The 11,987-nt window shown below is 41.7% G+C and overlaps 1 protein-coding gene across 1 annotated transcript in view; it reads right to left on the reverse strand.

Moving 5' to 3' along the window:
* Positions 1-213: 213 nt before the first annotated feature.
* Positions 214-11,987, reverse strand: part of GPN1 (GPN-loop GTPase 1) — a 21,144-nt gene continuing 9,370 nt past the window's right edge. Inside the window, exons 10-15 of the mRNA XM_009326905.1 lie at positions 10,065-10,211; positions 6,983-7,065; positions 4,635-4,674; positions 2,240-2,330; positions 1,635-1,742; positions 214-997 (exon numbers count right to left, since the gene is read on the reverse strand). Coding sequence (XP_009325180.1) covers positions 906-997; positions 1,635-1,742; positions 2,240-2,330; positions 4,635-4,674; positions 6,983-7,065; positions 10,065-10,211 — 561 coding nt within the window. The 3' untranslated portion in view covers positions 214-905. The remainder of the gene's footprint in view (positions 998-1,634; positions 1,743-2,239; positions 2,331-4,634; positions 4,675-6,982; positions 7,066-10,064; positions 10,212-11,987) is intronic.

The following is an 11,987-nucleotide window of genomic DNA, read 5'->3' on the forward strand; positions in this document are numbered from 1 at the left end:
AAAAAACCCAAAGATTCCAGAGTTCAGAATGGTAAACAGCAAGTGAACATCTGTGCCTGAGTTGACTACCAGGAAAATATGTATTAGCCAATCTCCAAGTCTTTGTCTACATTCCATGTAAGCACTGATCTATAGAAACACCTTTGTTTTATGTTACCTACAGATACATGCAACCAGTACACAGCCATGCATACTTCGGTTCCCAGCCGAATCGAGCCAGATTCTTTTTATTACTTTCCCTCCTGGGAACTTCCTTTACTCAGGATTTTCCTAGGAGGCATCTGTATTGTGTCTATGTAATGTAATTAAGATGCATTTGCTGTGCATCCATATGGATGGGCTGTAAGCATAGAAAAAAAGTCTTACATTAGAACAGTGAAATGAAATCTCCTGGTATTAACCATCACGTATTTGTTAGTACATAAAATATATTTAATTAAAAGCAAAACATCAAACACTAGATTGATGAAGTTTCATGCAGCGGAGATTTCAATTGTGTCCTGGGTGCAGCAGACACCTGTCTGCACAAGGTGAACAGAATGCACTTTTGGAGATCAGTAAGTACTCTAGATGATAATGCTGTCAGAGCTCAAAATCTAAGCTCTCAACAGGCACATCTAAAGAATTTGGACCAAAAGAAAGTGCTATGTGGTTCCTTCAGCTTCAGGAAGTCACCGTGGCAGATGGCTAAATGTGCAGTCTGTTGGATACCAACAGATACCAAGATACCAAGACCTTCAACTCATATGACCAACAGTTACTGCAGGAAGAAAGGTATAAATATATCAGAGGAAGCTGTTCACAGAGAGAAGACTTCATGCATGGTTCCATGCAAGTTTCTTTATGCTCTTCCTTTACTTTTAACTCCATTACAAGGGATTCCAAACCCTCTATTTCTGAAGGTCTCACTCATTTGGGTTGCTGCTTCTCTGGTATTTCATCTGCATCTCTTGCATAAAGTTTCTGAAGGCTGGTTCTTCATGACTCTCCTCAGTAACTGGGGGGAAAAAAATCCACAGTTCAGCACTATTTCAGCACTTGTTCTACTTGTGTTACTGAAGAAAGCTAGAGTCAGGCTAGTCAGAGCAACACATACAGTCTATTTGATCTTCAACTTCATTACAAGGCAAAAGAGATAAGTGATCCTAAAAATCAATGGAACAGGGAAAGAATGGAGATTAAGTCTGCAAGCTATGTAAGACAAAAATCACACACTGTAAGAACTTAGAAGATTGCTCCAAGACCAGGAGTCACAGGAAAAGGGAAGAGAGTCAGGGGCAGAAACTGTAAGGCCAAAAAGACGATGAAACATCTTGTGCATTAATCAGGTTCAGAGGTCCCTGCATGCTCCAAGCATAACAAGTTGTGTGGTTAATGCATGTTATACACCTATTAAAAATAATTACTTGAATAGAAAATTTACAATTGAACTTTCACAAGGTTAGAGAGTGATATCACTAGACTAAGCATTACAGCTGGGCTTCTGCTTCAGGTTCAGACACCTCTGTTTAGGTGACTGAATGTTTGCTTGTTTTCTCACTCTCGTTACAGTCAATCCAGTTAATGAAATTAAAAGGGCATTTCCTGACTAGACAGGCAACTTTTAGACCAGATCAGATCCCTCATTCCCTTACCTTCATGGTCAATGTCATCAGTATCACTCTCCCTCTCTTCTTCTTCTTCAAGAGTTCCTCGTGTTAGGATCAGCTCAGAGGGACCCATTGCAGAAGCATCATCATACCCTTGAAGGGAACAGAAATGGCTATACACAAAACAGCATGCTAACAAGTAAGTTAGCTTATGCCCTGACAATTTCTATTCCCACATAAACACAGCAATTAATACTTACTGTAAAGGGACAGAAAGCTGCTTCTGGATTCCAAAGATCCAAAGACTGCATCAACACCATACTCAACCTCATATAAGGCAACAGTTCAACCAACAGCAGAGCTTTCTCATATTCTAATTTGACTGTTTCACCTTTTCTAAAGTATTACATTATTTCTAGTACGTCCACTGCTTTATCTACACAGCAGGGTTTCTTCTTCTCATGTCTGTGACTGACACATTAGAAGAGCTAAGTTTGACCCATCCCACAGGAACTAAAGCCCCACTCCTCTTTACTAACATGAAGCTGCTTCCACGCTTTTGCTGTGTAGACAAAAAAGCACTATATGACTTCTCAAGGCAGGCTCTTCAGACAACTTCTGCAGTAAATTTAATCTTCCTAGTAAAGTACCTGGAAGTGTGTTGCCCTGCACACACACGCTGCCCATGTCCTTCCACAAGTGTTCCAGCTGCTCTCTCTTTTGTTTATTTTGAGCTTTCTCCTGTAGGTACAAAGTGACATGTGGATTCTGAGTACATTTAAAACATCAGAAGAGTAATCTCACCCAATACTAGCAGTCTGTCTCCCAGCCAGAAAGCAGAAGTCAATAAGCACATCTTACATTACAACTAAGGTTACACAGAACTTTTGGATAAACATGGAAAGCAACCTCCAGCATGATGGTCTTCAAGAACGTTTTCAGCAGCATCAGGAAGCCAAACTCAGTGAAGCTGTGCCTGCAGAGAACTGTCCTTTGGACAGACAGAACTCAAGGTGAGCAGAGCTACTGATTTTGGTACTGCAATTCAGTCTTCGTTATTAATTGTCTAAGTCAAAACAGTACACTTCACTGGTGTGGAAAGATACAGTGATATTCTCAACAAATCATTTTGCAAAGTTATTTTTTAAAAAGTCTCTATCCTTCTGAATGGAAGATATAAAAATCTTTCCCAATCATTTTCTCACAATTTGCCCAAATAAATTATTAGTACTAAAACACTGAGCAACATCTGTTTTACAAAACATCTTTATTTTTCTGAAGATATGCTCCACCAAACCTAGGAAAAAAAGACAGATGGTGAGCTTCAGGACAGGAGTTTTTCCACACTGAGTATGATCCATCGTATTTGAGAAGTCGTGGCGGTCTGGTGAAGTTCCCACTGACTGGAAAAGGGGAAACATAACCCCCATTTTTACAAAGGGAAAAAAGGAAGACCCAAGGAACTACAGGCCAGTCAGTCTCACCTCTGTGCCTGGGAAGATCATGGAACAGATCCTCCTGGAAGCTATTGCTAAGGCACATGGAGGACAGGGAGGTGATTCGAGACAGACAGCATGGCTTCACCAAGGGCAAGTCCTGCCTGACTAACCTAGTGGCCTTCTGTGATGGAGTGACTACATCAGTGGACATGGGAAGGGCTACAGATGTCCTCTATCTGGACCTCTGTAAGGCCTTTGACACAGTCCCCCACAACTGATCTTGGAGGTCTCTTCCTGATCTTGGAGGTCTCCTCCAACCTTAATGATTCTATGATTCTATGTGGGCATGGTGGTGTTGGGTTGACGGTTGGACTCGATGATCTTGGAGGTCTCTTCCAACCTTAATGATTCTATGATATGGATTTGATGGGAGGATTGTCCGGTGGGTGAGGAATTGGTTAGATGGTTGCATCCAGAGGGTAGTGGTCAACGGCTCAATGTCCAGATGGAGGCTGGTGACGAGTGGCATCCCACAGGGGTCCGTATTGGGACCGGTACTGTTTAATATCTTCATCAATGACATAGACAGTGGGATCGAGTGCACCCTCAGCAAGGTTGCAGATGACACCAAGCTGAGTGGTGCGGTTGACACGCCTGAGGGACGGGATGCCATCCAGAGAGACCTGGACAAGCTTGAGAAGCGGGCCCATGTGAACCTCATGAGGTGCAAGGTCCTGCACCTGGGCACCTGAGTCGGGGCAACCCCCAGCATCAATACAGGCTGGGGGATGAAGGGAGTGAGAGCAGCCCTGCCCAGAAGGACTTGGGGGTACTGGGGGATGAAAAGCTGGACATGAGCTGACAATGTGCGCTCACAGCCCAGAAGGCCAATCGTATCCTGGGCTGCATCACCAGCGTGGCCAGCAGGTCGAGGGAGGGGATTCTGCCCCTCTACTCTGCTCTGGTGAGACCCCACCTGCAGTACTGTGTCTAGCTCTGGAGCCCTCAGCATAAGAAAGACACAGACCTGTTGGAGAAGGTCCAGAAGAGGGCCACGAAAATGGTCAGGGGGATGGAACACCTCTCCTATGAAGAAAGGCTGAGGGAGTTGGGGTTGTTCAGCTTAGAGAAGAGAAGGCTTCGGGGAGACCTTATTGCAGCCTATCAGTACTTAAAGGGGGCTTATAAAAAAGATGGGGACAGACTTTTTAGCAGGGCCTGTTGCGACAGGACAAGGGGGAATGGCTTTAAACTAAAGGGGGGTAGATTTAGACTAGATAGAAGGAAGACATTTTTTACGCTGAGGGTGGTGAAGCACTGGCACAGGTTGCCCAGGGAGGTGGTGGATGCCCCATCCCTGGAAACATTCAAGGTCAGGTTGGACGGGGCTCTAAGCAACCTGACCTAGTTGCAGATGTCCCTGCCCACGGCAGGGAGATGGACTAGGTGACCTTTAGAGGTCCCTTCCAACCCAAACTATTCTATGATTCTGTGTTTCTATGATTAGTACACGAAATGTTAGACCCTCCCAACATACAGGCAATTGTGTGCATAAAAGTGACCCCAAGATACACTGCCCAGGTATACAATAGTTAAAAATACTTACCAGTGTGTTTCTCAGACGCTCATATTCTGGACGATATTCTCTGAAAAGATAAATAAAGAGAGTGCGTTCAGTCTGAACTAATACATAATTTATATTAAGTAAGGATCATCCTGGAGGCTTGTTTCTACCCAAAAAAAGTTTTCTCTAGGTTTTCATGTTTGAGAGACATTTCAGAAAGACAAACAGTACTTTTTACCCAGATTTGGATTCTGAAACCAATGGATGCAAAATAAGTGAACGTATTTCATTAAAATAGCAAACCTTTCTCACACCGTCTTGTTGGATAAGAAATTAAACCAGCTCAACTGAGGTAGTCATTTCACTGCTATACCTAATCAGCACATTTATCACTCTCCTCTGACCACAGACATGACTTTGTCTACCAGTACTTGTGCCTCCTAAGACAGTTTAATGGGATCTCATACAGAAAGATTGTTCACAAGCTTCCAAACTATCATACCACTATGGGACCTTTGAAATATTTCTTTAATGAAGTAAGGATAAGGTAGATGTGGATACCCTCTTCTTAGAATCATGGAATGGTTTGGGTTGGAAGGGACCTTTAAAGACCATCTAGTCTAACCTCCCTTGCCAGGGGCATGGACATCTTTCGCTAGATCAGGGTGCTCAAAGCCCCATCCAACTAGACTTTGAACACTTCCAGGGATGGGGCATCCACAGCTTCTCTGGGCAACCTGCTCCAATGTCTTGCCACCGTCATCATAAAAAATTTCTTCCTTATGTCCAATATAAACCTACCCTCTTTCAGTTTAAAACCGTCGCTCCTTGTCCTGTCGCTACAGGCCCTATCAAAAAGTCTCTCTCTGTCTCTCTTATAAGCCCCCTTTATATACTGAAAAGCCGCAGTAAGGTTTCCCCAGAGCCTTCCCTTCTCCAGGCTGAACAACCCCAACTCTCTCAGCCTTTCTTCACAGGAGGAGTTCCAGCCCTCTGATCGTTTTCGTGACCCTCCTCTAGACCCACTCTAACAGGTCCATGTCTTTCTTGTACCGTGAGCCCCAGAGCTGGACGCGGTGCTCCAGACGGAGTACCGTAAAAGCAGAGTAGAAAGGGAGAATCCCCTCCCTCAACCTCCTGGCCATGCTTCTTTTGATGCAGCCCAGGATACGATCGCCTTTCTGGGCTGCAAGTGCGCATTGGCGGCTTATATGAAACCCTTAACTAGGGTTTCATTATGTAGGCAGCGTATCCCAGAATAATTGTTAGGTTACGTGGTAAAACTCAGCACCTCCAAAGAGCACAGAGACACATTTGTGGGGGAGGGGAAGCATAAATAATACCCTACCCAGATACTCCCAGGCCCATCACAGGAGAGCCATCAAACCATCACAGACCCATCTCAACAAGCCCAGAGGAACACAGGGGTGCGGTGGCAGGCAGGGAATCCAAATTAAGGACTCAGAGGAAGGGATACCCTATCCCAGCTCCTCCCAGGGCTGTCCCAGGAGAACCACAAGCCCCATGGTCCAGGCATGAAACCCATCACCATGCCTCAATGGCAGCTCTCTGGATCACCTTGTGAGCACAGAGGGTGGCTGCCTAGGGGTGCAGGACACATTATGGGATGTCGGGAAAGAGCATTTGGGGATAGCACAGGATTTATTATGGGATGTTTAGGGGAGGAACCATAGGTGGGAAAAGGGAGGGATTTAGGAGATTTGGGGAGGAACAAGTGTGGGAAATAGAGGGATAAGGGAATAAAAGAGTCTATTTGCATGTAAGCAGAGACTAGGCAGTATGCAGACCTGGGGGCATGACCAGGCCAGACTAATCAGACCTGGAATCATGAAGCTGTAGCAGCCTCTCTCAGGCTATCCAATCCAGCATGATATATTTTCCTCTAACAATAATCTATGGTCTGGTTTAGGTATTTCCAAGTAATCCAAGTTACTGGATTTGCTTTCTGATGCTATAGAGCAGCCCGGCAGTATTTCTTGGGGAGGAATCCAGTAAGGAGCAAATTCTCAAAGAATTATTGAATTTCAACTTGCTCATCTATTCAGTCTGCCAAACTGATCTGTTAGCTTCCTGAGGACAATTCAAACGTTGATCATTGTATGGAATCAGAGGAAAAAAAATTACTTCACAGATTTGCTGGCACAGATAGCTTTTACTTCTTCACTGAACATTTAGCACAAAAATTAATCACTGAATAGTTCCTTTTGACTGCTGCTTTTTATGCTGACTCTTGCACTTAAGTTTATTAGAAACGCTAGACTACCTTGGCTGTGAAAAGTGAACAGTCCTTCAAATCAAAGGAGTGGGCTCATGAATCAGTAACTTCACCAAGTATTCATTGGGTCAGGGACCAAAGGTTATCACCTTACCTCTCATATTCATCTACAGCTTTAGAAAGCTGAAGAAAAAAATCATCCAGCCCTGTGCCGAGCACAGCAGAAACACCAACCACCTATAAAAGAAACCATATACCAGAACTGAAGAGTAATTGAACCAAGTTTTAAGGTAACTGATGGATGATCAGAGCTGGAAAGACTAAGCAGTATCTTAAAAAAAACCAACCAAACAAACCAAAACACAAACACAACCAAACAAACAACCTAAACTAAAAAAAAAAAAAAATAGGGGAATCTAATGATACCCACTTACTCATCACAGTGGCATAAGAGTATGCAGTAATACTTCTGCTTCTTCAGTTAGGGACATGGTTTAGTGGGCATGGTGGTGTTGGGTTGACGGTTGGACTCGATGATCTTGGAGGTCTTTTCCAACCTTAATGATTCTAAGATTCTATGATTCTGTCATTCCTACTTTCAACCTCTTTCTCCACTCACTATTAATGTTTGCTACCTCCGGTTTTTGGTTGGGTTTTGGTTTTTTGTTTGTTTTTGCTTTCTTTCTTTCCTTCTCTCTCTTATTTAACTCGAGAACCTGGGTTTTCTTGTCTGTTTTACAAATTTTACCATGGGGAGAAGGGGGGAAAGCGATAGTTTAAAAAAAAAAAAAGAAAGAAAAAAAAAAAGAAAACCTGACTCTGCACCCATCCTTGTACTGCCAACCTCAATACCCCACTAAAATCATAGTTAAGACAATACAATGCCTAAACATAATGAACAAGATAGGGCAATTCAAAAGAAAGATCAAGTCTTTCTTCTGTTTACTTGGTTATTGTTAATAATCCAAGTTCTCATTCTCAACCTAGTATTGTAAGTGGTTAGTATGACTGCTGCAATATCAGTGTACTAGAATTAAAGAGCCAAATAGACCACAAGAACTGACCTTTTGCCTCTAAGTTCTGTCTAATACTTTGTATTTAGCTGAAGCACATTTTAAGAGGTACCCAATCCAACCCACAGAACAGCAAGAGATGGAGAATTTAATCAGTTACTATGGCAATACATTCAAAATGCTCATCTGCTTTCTAATATGAACTTGTCTGTCATTACACTTCTGGCCATTTGTTCTGCTTTTATTAAATCAATTATCTAAAAATACCTTTAATCAAGACTACTACTAGCCAGTACTTGGTGACCCTTAAGAATCTGACATCCTCCCTCTTTTTCATAAAAGCAAGACAGTCTTAACTACTCACTTTCAAAGGTAAGACTTTTTCCAACACAGCCTTGCATTTTATAAATAGTACAGTAAATAGGCAGACAATCCGAAGGATTTTAAGCATTAGTCTAGGCATTGTGCCGATATATATTAATATTTATACTTTCATTGCACTTAAGTACAAGCTGCCTTCTACTCTATAATCCTCTGCATATGTCCTGCTCTCCAGTCTACTATTCTAATAGATATGACATGCATACAAACAGTTGATTAGCAAATAAGGACTAGGAATTACTTTAGTTCTGTATATGAATCATAGAATCATTAAGGTTGGAAGAGACCTCTAAGATCACCGAGTCCAACCGTCAACCCAACACCACCATGCCTACTAAACCATGTCCCTAAGCGCCTCATCTACCCGTCTTTTAAATACTTCCAGGGACGGTGACTCAACCACTTCCCTGGGCAGCCTGTTCCAAGGTTTAACCACTCTTTCAGTAAAGAAATTTTTCCTCACATCCAATCTAAACCTCCCCTGGTGCAACTTGAGGCCATTTCCTCTCGTCCTTTCGCCAGTTACTTGGGAGAAGAGACCGACACCCACCTCGCTACAACCTCCTTTCAGGTAGTTGTAGAGAGCGATGAGGTCTCCCCTCAGCCTCCTTTTCTCCAGGCTAAACAACCCAAGCTCCCTCAGCCGCTCCTCATAAGACTTGTTCTCCAGACCCCTCACCAGCCTCGTTGCCCTTCTCTGGACACGCTCCAACACCTCCACGTCCTTCTTGTAGTGAGGGACCCAAAACTGAACACAGTATTCGAGGTGCGGCCTCACCAGTGCATATGGCACCACTACAATCCGTTTTGAAATACTGTATATTGTTCCACATAGGGCACTTACAATATTTTTGTTTTGGCTAAGTTATCATTATCTGTATGAATGGAATCACTTATTTATCTTCATTGCCTTTCTTGTAATATCCATAAAGCCATTTGCTTGCTTTTTCTTAAATAACAGCTGATGAAAAACACCATTAGCTGAACCCTTCTAGCACAGACTATGGGATCATTAACATCCTCCAATGTATAGTGTTTTCAGAGAAACTGAATGGATTTGTCCTCTCAACACCTGGTAAGTGGAAAAAACCCCACTTTTTCTTGTGTCAGCAAATATACGGGACTTTTTTTTGTTTGTTTTTGAGATTCTTTCTCTTCTTCCTACACAGTAAATTGCCCAACTGTACTTGACACTTTCAGAACAAGGAAAATTATCTCAGATGGGAGACACTGCAACACAGAACATTACCCCTTACCAGCCTATCTTAGCTTTCTTCTGATGATTAATTACAATTCAGTATTAAATGATTCAGGCTGCCACTCAGTGTAACAAGCAACTAAAGTTACTTTATGTTCAAACCAGCAAATCCTCGTCCCCATTGTAAGGCTCATCAACAGATTCCAGTTCAAAAGGGCAGTGCAAAGCCCTTTTACAGAAGAACAGAATGGTTGAGGTTGGAAGATACCTCTGGAGATCATCTAGTCGAATCTCTCCTGCTCAAAAAGCGGGATTAACTAGAGCAGGTTACTCAAGATCTTGTCTAAATGTGTTTTGATTATCTCCAAGGATGAAGACTCCACAATTTCTCTGGACCATCTGTTCCAGTGCTCAATCAGTAAAATTACAGTAATTCTTTTTTCCTCTTCTGTTTAAACATAGTTTCCTGTATTTCACTTTGTGTCTATTGCCTCTTGTCCTTTCACTGGGCACCACTGAAAAGAGGCTGCCTCTGTCTTCCTTACATCGTCCCATCAGGTATTTATACACATCAATAATATCCTCCCTGAGCTTTCTTTTTTTCCAGGTTTTTATGAGAGGTAGTAAAAAAAGAAGATTCTTACCTTCAGTGAACTGTAAAATTCATCCAACACTAAACTCATAGAACGAGTCAGGTTACTGACATAGGATGTCTCTTGATTCAGGGCATCCTGAAAAGTCTCAAAGTCCTGCATCCATTCTATTGCAAAACTGTGGTCAATTATGTCAGTCTGGAAGAAGAGAAAATTTTCAGAAGTAATAATGATGAATTCTTAGCCTTAGGTGGTTAAGTGGACAAATAAAAAAATTTCCATTTTAAACTTACTTTAAAAATGCTGTTTTTTTCAAAATATTCAGCCCTGGTCTGAAGTTTTCCAAGCTCTGTTTTTATCAAACCAACTACTTCAATACAGAAGAGTACTATCCCAGTTTTAAGAAGGCATGTTTAAGGAAACAATTGCAAGTCTAAAGGCTTCTGTGTTTACTGGAAAGGGGCATCCAAAAATTGCATACTGTACAAGAAAGTTTAAGTTGGAAATATTAGATCATGTGATTGAGGCCAGACAAGAACAGTCCTCACTGAAGATCCCATCCTTTCTTGACTGGCTTGGGGGTCAGCAGGGAGAGGGAGCCATTTCCACGTTGGGCAAGAGCCTACAGGATCTTTATAAAAAGTGAGCTGTGCTCTGACTTGAAGAAGTTATAATGTAAATTCAGTGCAAGACGATGGACACAAACAGGTGAGATGGTTCCATAACTTTACATGGATTCGTATGCAAACAGTTTATTAAAGAGTTTTATAACATATCTTACCACATGTATATCCACTATTATCACAATGTAGAGGTGTCTAAAACTCCGATATATTTGATTTCCCAGCACCAATGGGAAGGAAGAAAATAGATAAAGAAAGTATTACCTAGCATTACTCAAGAGATTCAAGACAGAACTGAATCCACCAAGGGTCAAAGCCTGGCTATTTAGAGTTAGCTTGATTAAATTCTATAAATAAAACTAAATCAACTCTACAAATTACATTATTTTTTCTCCTCTGCAAGTCTTCACATTGCTTAAATCTATGTGTTTGTCATTGCACATATATCAGTTCCTTGGGATTCTTCCATTCTTATCAAGTCAATTTTAAAATGCTTGTCAAAAATTCTTCAAATGCTGTTGGCTTTACTTTTTACCAAAGGCTAAACATCAGATCAAAATGAAGTTTAAAGTTATGAATCCTAAGCCTTGGGCCTACTTTTCCTTACATACACTGATGAAGTCCCATTTCTTCCAGTCTTTCAAAAACAGTATTTTCTTAAGAATGATTTTCCTACTTGATGCCTTTTTCTACAGAAAAAGCTTAACAGCTTATTCTAAAATTACTGTCTAGACTTAGAAAGAAAACAGTGTACAAAAACTTGCTAAGTAAGCAAGCAGATATCAAAGACATGCATGATTTGGGTCACTGGGAAGATATGTGTAGTTGGAGTACATTAGACACTAATCCTACTCAGCTGGTGTGAGGTAAAATTTCACATTCAAAGCATGGGTTTTCAAAAGGAAGTGTATGGGATATAGGTGCATGCACACACAAAGCTTGCTATGTTGGGGAGCAACTCCTTGAATACAAAGGATGTCTGTGCGGAAGAGTACTCACACCAAAAATCTAATGGGATTCTTTTAATATGTGAAATTGTTATGTTTAAAGAGCTGGCTAGCTACTAAGTTCAAAAGCATTCATTTAAGGCTACAAGTACCTTACACAACAGTGGAGGTGTATCCTTAGGCTAGTAAGTATCTGCTTTCTGGCAAATACTAGCATATTTTTAGTGTCACTGATCAGGACCAAACACCTTTTTTTAAGTTTTGCCTGCTACAATACATGGGACTCCTTCCTCAAAACAGGCAGGTGTTACACAATTCCCACTGTGAGTCATCAGCCTGCTGCTGAGTAGAAATGATTAATGGTTAAGGCAATTGTTCTGAGGAAGCAGGGGACTGGAAGAGCG

This window comes from Pygoscelis adeliae, unplaced genomic scaffold, assembly GCF_000699105.1.
Source record: "Pygoscelis adeliae isolate BGI_AS28 unplaced genomic scaffold, ASM69910v1 Scaffold487, whole genome shotgun sequence".
NCBI lineage: Eukaryota > Metazoa > Chordata > Aves > Sphenisciformes > Spheniscidae > Pygoscelis > Pygoscelis adeliae.